Raw genomic sequence first — 14,977 nt, 5'->3', positions numbered from 1 at the left:
AAGCTGCGGAAAAGCGAGGCCTGTGCACCACTAGAGTCTGCGCCACAGCAAAGGATCCCCGTCCTAAAACTAAGACCTGACACAGCCAAGTAAATAAATACTTTTTAAAAATGGTCAAGCTAATTATCATAAGTATGAAAGCATTTCTCTATGTTTTATTAGTGCTAGTATTCACAAAATAGAATTATGAAGCATCGAGTATGACAATCTTCTGTTGGCAAAACATTACTTCATTTTCTTTCCCAGCAGATGTAAAATCTGATCATTCTGTTTCCATCTTTTCTGAAAAACAAGTGGTCCTTAATGCAACTGCTGGGTTGCATGTCCAAAGTCTTGGTTTCAACTTGTATTTATGGGATCCCGTGGCAATGACAAATAGAACTAAGCACATACATCCAGGTCCATGGGGAGTGGATCATGCTCAAAATATCTGAGAACTAAAATAAGGAGCTCTGAAAGAAATCAAGAAATGACTTAGAGAAAATAATGATAAGAGTTTCTGACTCATGCGTGTGCTCAAAATTGCCTTTCAGTTTGCATAGTGAGCTTTCAGTGGTGGGCAAGATCCCTGAAGAGCTGTCTGCAAGGACTCATTTCTGCTCAATTTTGAGCAAGGACTAGAACCAATACTTTATGACAGTAACTAAAAGAGCTGTTTGAGAAACCACAAAGAGGTACACAGTTAAATTCAAATTACTGGCAAGCAAAGAAGTTTAGGAAACAGCAGGAGGAGGTCCATAATTCTTTGGGAAGAATGATGATTCTGCTGGCAAGTAAGTTCTTTCTAGAGAGATCAGTTTTGAGAGGACAATTAATTCCTTTTGGTTAACAGAACACCGTTTACACTGTTTTCTGTGAGTCCCTCTTTTGGACTCTCTCAGGGAGCATTAGTGTTATATACATACACACACACATGTATGTACAAACATATGTTTACATGAGATGAGGGTTCATTGTGTCGTTGCAAATTATGTCAGAGAAAATGTACTACAATTGGTGCCAGGAGACCTGGGATCTACTTGGCATAGTCCAGATACCTAACTAGCTGAATGACTAGAGCAATTCAAATTCATTGCCTAGTCCATTGTTTTCGCTTCAGTGAATTAAAAAAAGATGGTCTGCATTAGTGTTCTTTAAATTTGGGTATACAAGAAACCCACAGAAAGTTAGAAGAAAATATAACTTCATAACTACTAATTAGAACGTCTCTGTATTGTATTTTTTAAAATTAATTTATTTATTTTAATTAGAGGCTAATTACTTTACAATATTGTAGTGGTTTCTGCCATACATTGACATGAATCAGCCATGGGTGTACATGTGTTCCCCATCCTGAACCCCCCTCCCACGTCTGTGTATTTTAAACTATATAAGTACCCTTGTGGACAAAAATATGCTGTGTGCAGATAAGTGCATGATAAAACTATCTTTTTTTTTTTCCAATAAGGATCAAGAAAGTAAATGAAAGTGAGAGTCGCTCATTTGTGTCCAACTCCTTGTGACCATGGAATTCTCCAGGCCGGAACACTGGAGTGGGTAAGATCAAGAAATTCTGTAAATACTGCTCTAGATGATCTCTAAGCACTTTCCCATCTTAAATGTCTATGACTTGAGTTGTTTTTACATTTGCTTCAAGGACTGCATACGGAAATTCCCAAACACAAATTAGTCCCGTTGTGAGAGTGCATTCATAAGCCCAGTTTGTTCATAAGTCCAACGAAGTTAGCCTAGGTACCCAACTAATACAACTGGCTGTATAATATTGTACTGTAATAAGTTTCTAATACTTTCCACACAAATAATACATAAGCAAGCACAAAAAATAAAGCAAACATTTTTAATCTTAAAGTACAGTACCCTGAAAAGCCCAGTAGTACCAGCTACATCATTGCTGCTTTTATACTTGCTTCTGGACATCATGGGCTTGAAATAAAGATATGGTACCATTGTACCCTATATAGTACCAGACAGTAAAGTACAGAAAAGCACAAGGATGTGTACATGTGACAATGCATGCCAGGTACCTGAACTAACTTACATGATTGGACCTATGAACACGTTTGCATCTTTGAAAGCTTGAAACTTGAAGGTCTGTATGTAGGGGACTTACTGTATATGGAACTGAAGAATTACATGGGGCCACCACAGCTTCCAATGGACTTCCTGACAACTAAATTACCAGTGTCCCTTCTTGACCTAGACCTCCTCAAAGGCTGGGTCTATCATGCCCCTCTTTGCATTGCCCCAACCCTATAACAGTACCCATCAGACACCAGGCACTCAAAGGCAGGTCTGTCAAAGGAATAAATCTCTATTTCAAGAAATATTTATCTGCTCTAAAAAGAAAAAGCAGGAGAAATTATTTTAGATCCTCACATACAAATAGACATTTATCTGGATTTATTAGTGGCAGAGTCTATTTTCTTCTAATATTTAAATCTTCTTATTCAAGACTATTGTCACCCATATAGTCTCTGCTGCTGATAACATTATTCAGTAGTTCTTTTCTCATTAAAAGTTGATGAAGCCTTCAGATACAGAAGCTGAAAAATAAACATCTGTCACATGGAGCATGATTTTCTTTGACATTAAATGAAGACTTGAGGGGTTTCTAAGACTGGAGAATATTGCGTTTTTGGATAGGAAATATTGATTATATCATCAGAACACAGAAAGTGAACAAGTGAGAAAGAAAAAACTCTGACTTGCTCTCAGATGGCACTCTGAGGGGTTTTAAGTTGATGGGCTATTTTTCCATGCCATGCTTTTATTTAGTTTTGATTTAGTAAAAAGAGACATTTCTGACAGTTTTCCTACACCACTGCTGAACATGAACTTGGAACTGAAAAGTCAAAGATTTAACAAGATGGAAATCTCCTTTAGGGAATATGAAGGATTCCAAGTTTGCCAAGAGTACAATTTACGGTCTAATTCACCATATTGGGCAATGCTACAATTGGCAGATGAAACATGAGTCTATGTGATATGAGAATATCAATATAGAAAACAGCACAAATCTACGTTCTTATTTCTAGATCCTCCAATGCATTCAAGATTACTTTCTGTCCATGTTGCAAGGTTTATAAATTTCCATTTAAAACAAACAAAAATTCCTTCAACAATGTAGTAGTGAGTACTTAGGCAAATTAATTTGAGGTCCAGAGTGAAGAAAAACACCCTTTTACTTAGATCCCTGACTTTCCACCTTAAATGCAGTGTTGTCAGGCTTACTGCTTTTTAGATTTCATTTCCTTGCAGTCAGCTAATACATGTACATGCCAGTGTCACCTAAGGCTCCAGTAATCAGCCTTGTTCCAGGTGTCCACACTCAATGGCCTTTACGTGCGGAGGTTCCGCACTTGCATAGAGTCCAGATTTTTGAATGAACTAATTTTTGTGTCTCCCTCTACGACATGTATTCATTCACGTATATACCCCATTTTGCTGAAATGAGCCATTGATCCATTTGATATAATTCCCAGTATCCTTGACTCCTCTTTCTCCTTCACCTGTATGTTAATTATTTGTGCCATCTATCTTCAGACAAATTTCTACATGCTTGGGCAGAACATGGGCAACAGAGAAAGAGGTTTCTCTTTCCCCTATGCCTGCTGGCACCATGAGGAGATGTTAAATAATGACGGAAAATATTTACAGTGGAGAAAACAGAGGTAAATTTGTTCACTATTCAAGTTACATGTGCAAGGTCGTTGGCATATTGAAACCAGGAGCTATTTGGTTCAAGAAAGTGCAGGTGTGAGTTAATGAGTTATTATGCGAGGAGATATACTTCACACCTGTGTTTATTGAGATGGTGCCATTGAGTGTTCACCCTCAGTTCAGGGAGCTGGTTAACAAACCCCCTTGAGAATTTTGGGTGTCTTTTGCTGCAGCTTGAATGCCTAAAAATATATAGTTTGAGCCTCTGGCTTTATTTTTTGGCTTGGAAAACACTCAATGCACCTCATTTATTGTTGAATTGTTGGCTAATAAGTTGGACTCCTATGGTCCTGTCAATATTGAAATTTGAAAGCAAAAACAGTTTGAAGCTGAGGTGTCAGCCAATGACATGTATTTAGAAGCTAAAACTGGCCAGACTTGATTTGAGAAACAAGGCAAACTAAGTTGTCTCCCGGGGATTTATTTACTGAGATCTAGAAATGTATTTCCCATCCAGTCATGCAATGTGTTCAGTGGACACATGGACAAATGGAACACATTCACCTCTGAACTAGGAGCCTTCTTGAGAGTTTCAGACAAGCTTTCGCCAAGCTGAGAGATGATGGAGATGAGACGTAATGAGCCAGCTTACTTACTCAGATCAAGTAAAGCTGCAACATGCCCAGTAATAGTCATTTCATTTGGAAATCTTCCCTCCTTGTCTATTACAAAAAAAAAGAAAAAAGACTTTCCCAGGTTCCGCTTTTCCTGGCTACTTACTCTACAAAAGCTTTTCAAGAGCTGACCTGACAGATAAGCAGGACCTGAGTGTCAGCTTTTCCTTATCACGACAATGTAATTAGGCCCTTGTCATTTGAAACCAATGGGAGAACAAACCTCGGTGATGGGATTGGAATGAATTAACTTTTTCTGTTGTCTCTGATGCTTGTGTGTGCTGAGTTCTCTCTTGCAGACATCTTGGTCAATTCCTTAGTGAATGGGCCAGGGTGTCACTTGTTTTTACCCTTCTATGTTCAAAAAAAATTTTTTAGAGTCTTTTACTCTCTAGAACAAGACTATGAAGCCCAATAGCAATGGTTAGTAATCAGGGCTGTTTTCTCTTTCTTTCAGATTTTTTTATGTTTATTTTCTTAGATGGAAACCATCCTAAACTGAGTAAATAATGGGTTATACTGTTTAAATTTCTATACGAGAAAGTGAGGAATGCCAACCGCCTCCCTCCTCCCTCTTCACTTCCAGCAGACATAAAATATGCCCCAGGAACCTAAAAATGGAAGCTGCCTTTATTACAGCAGTGCCTGGAAGGAGAGAAATCATTAGACGCAGTGTCAATGTTGCCATTAGAAATCTTACCCTTCGACTGTTTAATGACAGTCCCTGAAAGTTTGCTTCTGGCAAAAACCTGACCCCCAAAGTCTCAGCTGGGAAACAGATTGTAAAAATGAATTTTCAAACAACCTGTCCAGCTGTGCTTTTTGGTTATCTTTATAAACTGAAAAGTGGCTTCTATGACAGGATTCAATTCCACCGGAGATTATGCTATAAATAATACTGCTGAATTATTTCCAATATTCAATTTAAAATAATGACTCAGTAACCTAACGACTTTTAAAAACTTGGCCAAGAAAAATTCTACTTGATCAGAATTTAGGTCTGCATATGTACCAGGTACCTCATAGAGAGGGTACCATGGGTTCTGTATTTACACAAAAGCCACATTCTGTGTGTGTGTGTGCAATGTCCTTCCACTACAAAATGATAAAATCCTTTTACCTCTGCAATAAAGAAAACTGAGATACCAATTAATAGGGTGACTTCTTCCAATCCTTCAGGAAACTAGCAGAAGAGTTAGAAATCTGAGACCCCTCAGTGGCTGATTTTGTAATCAGGGCAGACACTTGTACATACGTTCTCTTCCTTCTCTGCTGTCCCAGCTTGTGGCTTGTGAGGACTCCTTAAATTCCATTTCTATCTACACACCCTCATTGTCTAGAAAGACTTCTCACTAGCATTTGACACTCTGCCTAGTCTTCCTACATAAAACGTTTCTCAGACTGCGCTTGTATATTTCCAATAGCAGAGTATCAGACCTCTGGGTAATAGAAATGCCAACCTTCATTTGCATGTCTAAAAGCTACTTGTTTCCATAAAACTAAGTTCTTCTATGTGACGACTGAACGCTTGCAGGTGCAATTTCCAAGAGACTGAGATGAGGCGGCTGCAAATTTGGCCCTTGAAGCAAAAGATGATCAAAATAAATCAAATGATCATCATCAAATTAATAACAACTGAAAGTGAAAGCAGAAAATTGTGGTAATGAGCGAGCTCCACTCCCACTGAAGTGTTCATAATGAATCTTACAAGGAGATGAATTCAAAAAGAATAATGGACACTGTGAAAACTGTCTTTGTGAGCTTGATTTCTTTTGTTTGTATATCAGCATGCACCTGGCATAAGATAGTCCAAGCATCTAAGCCTAGAGGCTGCGCTGTCCTTGAGGCTCTTTCCCCTTCTGAACTGTCACCAAGTTACACAGCTTTTGTTGAAATACCCTCATGGATTATTCCTTCCCTTGTACTATTTAGATTTCTCTATTTGCAAGCAGTGAAAACTCATTCTGGCAACTGTGATCAGAGGGAATTTATTGGAGGGGAGAAGCATAAAGGCAGCTCCAGGGATCTGTGGCAGGAATAGAGGTTCCCAACAAGGTTTTGCAGTTGGAAAGTCCAGGTGCCAACAGTTACACATCCTTCTAACTTCCTCCTAAAGGTCTGCACCCCCAGGAAGGAGCGTCTGGGTGACCTTGCTTCAGATGCCCCTTTTCTCTTTGACAGGTGAGAATGGGGTACCTTGGTTAACAAGATGGTATCTGATGGAGAAAGGGTAGTTCCCTCAGTAACATCAGGATGCTACTACCAGTGAAAGTGAGGATGGGTGCTGGGTAGCCAAAGCCAACATATGCCCACCATATTCTTGTAGACTAGGCTCTTGTTTCCCTGGGTCTACATGCCTCCATTTTCAGTTAAGAGTTAGAGAAATGAAATTGCAGCTTAATGTAATTTATGATACACTCTTTAGTTGATGTATAAAACTGCTCTGAAATACCTTGACCAGTGGTCATAAAGAATCCATAAGAATGTTATTAGGGACTTCCCTGGTTGTAGAGTGGATAAGAATCGGCCTGCCCACGTAGTGGACACGAGTTTGATCCCTGCTCTGGGAAGATTCCAGATGTTGTGAAGCAACTAAGCCCATGTGCTATAACTACTGAGCCCGTGCTCTAGACCTCATGGACCACAACTACTGAAGCTCGTGCACCCAGAGAAACGAGAAACCTGTGCACTGCAACAGAGAGAAACCCTTGCTCCCCACAACTAGAGAAAGCTGTGTGCAGCAATGCACCCAGTGCAGCCACAAATAAATAATATACAAAAAGAAAAGACTATTATCAGGGATAAGGCTGTCCCTAACTTAGACACAGCCTGTTATTCATATTTTAGAAATTTTTCCTTTTGTTGGCCTAAAATCATTCATTTCATTGCTCAAAAGATATTGACTGCCTAGAATGCTTCAGCCACACTGCTGGTGCTGATATAGCTCTCATGAACCTGATAGTCTAATATAACTTTGGCCCATCAATCCTAATTCTGCACATCAGCTCTGGTTCTATATTTCAGAACTGCAGATAGTAAATCAAATAGCAGAGTGAGGTCTAGATGCACATGAACAAACGATAGCCATGCAGAAACTATCACAGAAGAAGTTTCCATTCATCATAGTATGCCAAAATATACAATAGCTTAAAAAGTACTTAACAAGGAATTTGTAGGTCTAATGCGAAGACAACTATAAAAATTTACTAAGGGCCATAAAAGATGACTTGAATAAATGGAGAGACATAACGTATTCCTCTGTGGGAAGACTCAACATTGTAAAAACGTCACTCCTCCTCAAATTAAACTAAAAATTTAATACAACCCTAACCATAGTCCTAAAGTTATTTTCTGCTTGAAACATAATGTTATTTTCAAGTGATTCTGGAATATAAACATGTGAGTATAGCAAAGAAGCTCTTAAAAATGGGGGAGGGGAATGAGAAATGGATCTATTAGCCATTAAAATGAACCATGGAGCTGAAATGATGAACTCAGTGAAGACTAAAAGCTCAGTGGAATAACAGAAAGCCAGAACATATATACACATATATGTACCTGCATACATGGACATTATGTTAAAAACTCATAGGTTAAGGTTGATAGGTATTAGGATGAGTGAATAACAATCCAGGAAGAAAATCAAATCCTTGCTATATCTCACATCTCATATTCCTCACATCAAAACAAATTCCAGTTTGGATTCTAATGCGAAAAAAAACCAAAACACATATTAAAATAAAGTAAAAATTATTATTAATAATATTGGGCTTTTTAAGCAGAAATTGTATCTCTAGTGGCTCAGTGGTACAGAATTTGCCTGCCAATGTGGGAGATGCAGGTTGAATCCCTGGATCAGGAAGATCCCCTGGAGAAGTAAATGGCAACCCACTCCAGCATTCTTGCCTGGAGAATTTCATGGACAGAGGAGCCTGGAGGGCTACAGTCCATGGGGTTGCAAAAGAGTCAGACACAGCTTAGCGACTAAACAACAACAAAGAGCAGAAATTAATAAAACTTGGAACTTACTAAGGAAAGAAAAAATTAAACCATATGAACCTTCAAAATGTCTAAACCAAAATTTTCCCTTATGTAAACAAACAAAATACAATATATTTAAAAGACAAAACCATGAATGGAGAGCATTTGTAGTCTACAAGATAGTCAACAGTTAATATTTTTGAATCAATAAAGAGCATTTAAAATTTAATGTGACAAAGATAAACACTTCAGTAGAAAAAAAAGGACAAAGGGCATAAACAGGTAGTTCACCAAGGGAGGAATATAAATTGCCAATGATGACATATAATTAAAATCCTTTCCTCAGTAAAAATATATAAATTTAAATCAGAATGAAATGGAGGTTGATTATCAAATTAGCAGGAGGGAATATGAGTTCAGGGGGTGAAGATGTGAGTGAATGAGCTCTCTCTTACATTGTTGGTGGAAGTATAAAGGAATACAAATTTTCTGAAGGATAACTTGGATGTATTTTTCCAAGACATTAAAATTTTAGCATTTTCATTAACCCAGGATTTTTATTTTTAGGTAGTTATATAAATAGAAGTTTATATATCAAGCTGAAAGGATGATCACAGCAATCATATTAATAATGTTGAAAACTATAAATGATCAAGAGGTTAATATAATAAATTATAGCAAGTTAATATATTATAGTGGGGCTTCCATGGTGGGTCAGAAGGTAAAAAATCTGCCTGCAATGCAGGAGATCCAGGTTTAAGTTTGGGAAGATCCCCTAGAAAAAAGAATGGCTACCCACTCCAGTATTTTTGTCTGGAGAATTCCATGAACTGAGGAAACTGATGGGTACAGTGCATGGGGTCCTAAAGAGTCAGACACAACTGAGTGACTAACACTTTCAGTATGATACTAGGCAGCCAGAAAAAATAATATAGAAGAATATTTAATATCATGAAAATATTCACTATAAAATTGCCAAGTGAAAAAAATCACTATTTAAAAATAAAAATACAGTTACATACACATATTGTGTGTATGCTCAGTTGTGTCCAAGTCTTTGTGACTCCAGGGACTGTAGCCCACCAGGATCCTCTGTCCATGGGATTTCCCAGGCAAGAATACTGGAGTGGGTTGCTATTTCCTTCACCAGGGGCTCTTCCTGACCCAGGGATGGAACCCAAGTCTCCTGCATTGGCAGGTGGATTCTTTATCACTGACCCACCAGGGAAGCCCTTGCATATATTTAATTATGTATATATGCTAATATTTGCATATAATTAGATGAATTCAGACAGATACTAACAATAGTTATTAATAGGCAGTGAGAATACAGGTAACTCTAATTTTATTTCCTTCAGTAAATCTATATTTTCCAAATTTTCTACAAGGAAAATGCCTTATCTTGGTAGTAAGAAAAAATTTTTTTTAAATATTATTCTGTTTAAAGCAACAAAAATCCTTTTTTTCCCCCAAATAAAATCTTAGATGAAAACTCAATCTGTGGAACCAATAAAAGCAGTGATGTGGGGGTGCTCACTTGGTAGGCATCTTCTAGCCCCCACCTAGCAATGTCAGGGCTGGGGGAATTCTGCTGAGAAACTATTGTGTGTAAGCACCGTTTCAAGGACATACATGAGGTATTCTTAGGGAACCCATACACAGCCCCAGGATGGTTGGTTACTACTGCAGAAACTCATACACTCTTTATACCTTATTCCATTTCATTCACTATATTCATCATCATATGTTTATTCATTAAGCACTTTTTGAAAAATTTTCTATATTTTTAGCTTTGTATTATATTAGTTTACTTGTGGATTAGAACTGAAAGGGTTTTCTTATTACATGAAATATCCCCAGGGAATTGTAATTTAATACCACACTGTCAGATTTTATTGAAGGTTGATATGAGAAATGACTACATAAAGAACAGATCTCCATCTTTCCTAAAACAATACATTGTCTGTTATGGTGCTCAAAGGCCCTTATATAAAGATGTGTGTGATAAATTCACCTAAAATTTTAGAAAAAAAAAGCATACTCATTTTTATAAATAATTGTGACTTCCTTTTATAATACTGTGTTATTCCTGTACCACTCATGTTTCTCTTTTGGCTTTGGCTGCCAGAAAGCTCAGAGCCATATTTATTGCCAAACCACAGCAATGAACAGCTGTCTCATTTTGCAGAACGACTCTATTCCAAAACACTTGAGTGTCTAGCCTCAACTAAATGGTCCCATGATATGCATGGCTCATGTTATGAGTTGCCTCTAAGCCAATTTAGAAAGAGGCAGGGATCAAATAATAAACAAACGCATAAGTAATATGGACTAAACAAGGCTTGGTCTTTAGCAGTACAAAATGCTCACACTTAAAAAGTTTGATTTGTATCAAACACCTGTCCAACTTGTTGCTTAACCTGAAGTCCTGTCCTGGTTAAGTGCTCCCCTGGGTACAGCTGTGGGCATTTGGGTCTTTCTGCTACTAAAGCCCATGCATGCATCCACTCAACTCATGACACTGGCTCTTTAGACGAGGTCTGCATAGTATCCAATAAGGATATCAGGTCCAAAGTGTAGCAAGAGAGCAAGGCGCAGATAAATCAATAATTTATACATGGACCATAATCTTAAAATTAGTTAAGAAAACATGATCTTGCTGACTTGGATCACGAAATAGTAAGACAATTTTCACACACAAAACGATCTTAGGCATTGGGATATGCGTGTATATGTTTGTGTGTTCTATTACAATGTTAAACTGTAGACTAAAAAATACCAGGTGAGTTAAGATACTTTACCTTTTCAGAAGGTCAAATATGTATTCTTATTGTTAACATTGCTTACATTATTTTACACCATGTTAAGTGCTGAAAAGGGCATAGAATGCGGAGGAAAGGGAACAACTTTTCGAATGACCTATGTAAACTTTTCACTCCATTATTTCATTTAAGAAACACTAAGTATCCATTTTCTTTGCAATGCATAAGCTCTTTAGCAACCTTTCTAATAACAAGGCAAAGAAAGCTCCAATACAATGGATGTTGTGTCAGAATGGTTTGGAATGATACATGGTCTGGTTGGGTGGACTCTGGTAATGTAGTCTTGTTTATAGTGTCATAAAGGCTGGCAGGTGGCTGTTTGTATCAGCAACAAATACTCTCAAAGCCTGTGGAAACAGCCTGGTTCCCTGTGGCTATGAGGTAAGGTGGGTCAGAGGCCTGGAGCAACAGATTATCATTACAAAAAAAGATCTGCCATGGTTTTCACAGGAAAGCCCAAACCAGCCTAGAAGCAAGGGGACCAGGCAGGCCCCTGGGACCCCAAATATCTTCCTCCTCTTGAAGGCCTGCCTCATATTCCAAAGATATAATTTCATTCAAGGTAGCAGTGCTTGGTGCCCATGAGCCCAGGCTCTGGAATTAGATCTAGTCTGAAATCCCAGCGCCTCCACTGGCTCTTGGCCAAGTAAACCGGTCCCTAATGTTGGGTCTTTCTGTAAATTAATGTGAACATCCATGAAAGGCAGTTAGCCAGCACCTGACTCATTGTAAGCTTTCTCTATATCAACTTTTATTATTATTTACCCTTAAAGTACCACCTATTAAAATGCGAGTACCCCTGGCGGCATACCTTATTCCCAGTTAGCGCTTTCGGGGGTGGGGTCTCACCACCTGATCAATTTAGATGTAGTGAACAGCGAGGGATCCAGGACTCAAACCCGGGAGAAGGAGGGGACTAGGCCAAAGGAAAGAAATAGCTCCGACATTTTGCTCAGAGCCACGGTGATTCTTCTACATGGAAAAGCACCCAATCGTTGCAGCTACCCAAGCGTAAACCCTCGCTATTGCAGAAAGGCAATCTAATTGCAGAATTCAGATACGGGATGCAAGCTGCGGGCCCCCGCCCGCGGGCCTCCCCACTCCCCCGGGGGACCTTAGGGACTGCCTCTTTCTGCATCGACCGTTCCATCTCAGAGGACTCTACATACAGACCTTCTACGATAAGAGACACTGAACCGAAACCACCGCGTCAGCTCCTTATTTTCTTTGCCCCGAACGTAGGCAGAGATTTTTAAATACCGTTGGGTGTGGCGAGGCGTACACCCGGAGAGACCGCCTACGTGGGCGTCGCTGTTAACAGCCGATGGAAAGCCAGCACTCATTTCCACAAAGCAGCCGTGCGTCCCTTCACACTCTGAGCGGAGGCTGCTACGTGTAAAACCAACCATCCGTACATCTGTCATTCGTAGATTTCAACGTCCCCTTCCTGACCAGCAAGGAGAGAAGAGGAAGCGGCACTTTGGAGACTTCCGATTGAGCGGTCATAAAATGGATGCATTTTTTTTTTTCCCTTCCAGGAGAGGCTGATTCTGACACAATCCATTTCACCTCCTGCAGGGTCAGGGAGGGGAGCTTGGTGAGGGGCGGGAAACACAGGTATTCACACATCCGGTGGGCTGCCCAGGACGAAGCACTGACCTGTTAGGCCAGCGGCCTCTGCAGACAGAAAGGCGCTCCAAGACAGGAGGAAAAACAGGCCCGTTTCCAGCATGGGGAACTCGCACAGTTTGGTAAATTTGGTCAAGTGACAAAGAGGCGTTAAGGGAAACAACAACTGCTTTAATGAATGAATCTCCCTCTTGGCTGAGAAAAACTCTGGTGGTGATAGTTTTAGAGGAGAGAACCGATTCTTAGACCTGACTGTTTCTCTCGCTGAGACTCCCTTTGAAGGCCTGCATGAGTCATGCTTCTTTGGGGGCTGAACACGGCTGTGAAAACGCAAAGTGGTCTTGAGATTAAAAAAGATGTCTTATTAAGAGGATGAAGTGGAGACACAAAACCCCTTAAATTTGGCCTCAACCCTTTGGGTGTGCCCTTCAGGAGACTGGCAGATCTGGGAAAATAGTCAAGGAACATGTCTCGTGGAGATACTGCCAGCCAGTCCACACTCCCAGGAGTGGCCTCCCAGGCCACTGCTCCCCAGGAATGCTGGTCTATGGACAGATCACCTGAAGAGCCTTTTCTCTTCAGGATGGAAACTGGATCAGGAGGAGCATTTTTGTTCAGTGATGGGGAAGCTGCCCAGGCTCTCTCTGCATAAGTAGGACAGAGGAAAATGTGTATTATCTCTAAGTCAAGCAAGATGCCCTTTGGCAGGCAGTTGTTCATTTTGGCCAAGAAGACACTTGGCCAATCATCTATAAATTGCAAATAGAACAAAGGCACAGTGATTTGAGCCTTGCAGAGAATGGGCTATGGGGAGATGATTAGGAGTATGTGATCGATGGTAAAGGGCTACAACTGCAGTTGTATCCACCATTAGGCAGAAAATGCCCTGACAGACAAGAAAATGTGACATTGCGATTTTGTTTCTGGAATAAGAATCTAAGGGAGATTCCACCTTAAGAGATGTTTAGCAGCCAGCTGCTGCTGCTGTGTCTGTTCAGTTGCGTCCGACTCTGTGCGACCCCATAGACGGCAGCCCGCTAGGCTCCTCTGTCCCTGGGATTCTCCAGGCAAGAATACTGGAGTGGGTTGCCATTTCCTTCTCCAATGCATGAAAGTGAAAAGTGAAAATGAAGTTGCTCAGTTGTGTAGGACTCTTAGCGACCCCATGGACTGCAGCCTATCAGGCTCCTCCGTCCATGGGATTTTCCAGGCAAGGGTACTGGAGTGGGTTGCCAGCAAAAAGCATGACCTCTGGAGTGCAACATCTGGGTTTGAGTCCCGGCTTTGCCAGTCACTGGCTGTGTGATTTCTGAGCAGTATGATAACCTCTCTGAGCCTTATTTGTATCCAAGGTGAACTGGAATAAGAATAATACCTATCCCCACAGTGTGAAGAGTAACATGAGATGACAGTATTAAAAATGTTTTGTAAAGTCTTAGAAAGCATACAATACCAGGATTATATCATGGTTGGGAGCGTGACCTCTAGAAGGCAACTCTAGATGGGCTCATATTCATTGTATCGGCTTAGATGTGTACCTTGGCCACACTGTGCTTTGGTTCCCATATCTGAAAATGGGCACAAGTAGTACAACCTACCTTCTAGGTATATAGAAGAGTGCCTGGCATGTGACAAGGGATGTGTAAGTTTTTAAATTAGTGTAATTTAAGTGAATTTGTTTTGTGAAACCTCTTTTCTGGAAAGAGATTCAGTAAGGATGTGGAAGCAATTCTTTATCAGGAGGAGCACCCCTTTCCCCAGATCTGATCCAATGTCAGGGCAGACTTCCAGTCTCCAGGAATTTTTTCCTTCTCTTATCAAAATCTGCTCACTTATGTGTTCATACATTTCCTGCACATCAGGCAGAGAAAAGTTCCAATCTCAGCTCTTCTGCTTCATGCCATCCCTGGGGATGAAAGCCTGGGTCTAAGTCCTGGCTCTAAAATGTCCTAGCTATATGGCCTTGGACAAGTTGTCTAAAATTATGCATCAGTTTCTTCAGCTGAAAATTGAGAGAATAATAGTATCTCCTTGCCAGGATTCTTATAAAAACTCTCTGAGATAATCTATGCAAAATATAAAAGATAATGGGTGGCACTTGGTAAGATTCTCAAGATATATAAGATGATATTAATATCATGCCCATTATGACTGACATGTGACTCAGAGTGAGCTATGAATACTTAATTTCCTTATGTATAAAACAGGAAT

General features: G+C 39.9%; 1 protein-coding gene across 1 annotated transcript in view; it reads right to left on the bottom strand.

Annotated features, from left to right (window-relative positions):
• Positions 1-14,977, bottom strand: part of SLC9A9 (solute carrier family 9 member A9) — a 648,823-nt gene that overhangs the window by 316,302 nt on the left and 317,544 nt on the right. Inside the window, exon 8 of the mRNA XM_052640419.1 lies at positions 12,797-12,902. Coding sequence (XP_052496379.1) covers positions 12,797-12,902 — 106 coding nt within the window. The remainder of the gene's footprint in view (positions 1-12,796; positions 12,903-14,977) is intronic.

Source organism: Budorcas taxicolor, chromosome 1 (genome assembly GCF_023091745.1).
Source record: "Budorcas taxicolor isolate Tak-1 chromosome 1, Takin1.1, whole genome shotgun sequence".
Lineage (NCBI taxonomy): Eukaryota > Metazoa > Chordata > Mammalia > Artiodactyla > Bovidae > Budorcas > Budorcas taxicolor.
The sequence above is the reverse complement of the archived record's forward strand: the minus strand, read 5'-3'. Positions and strand labels throughout refer to the sequence as shown.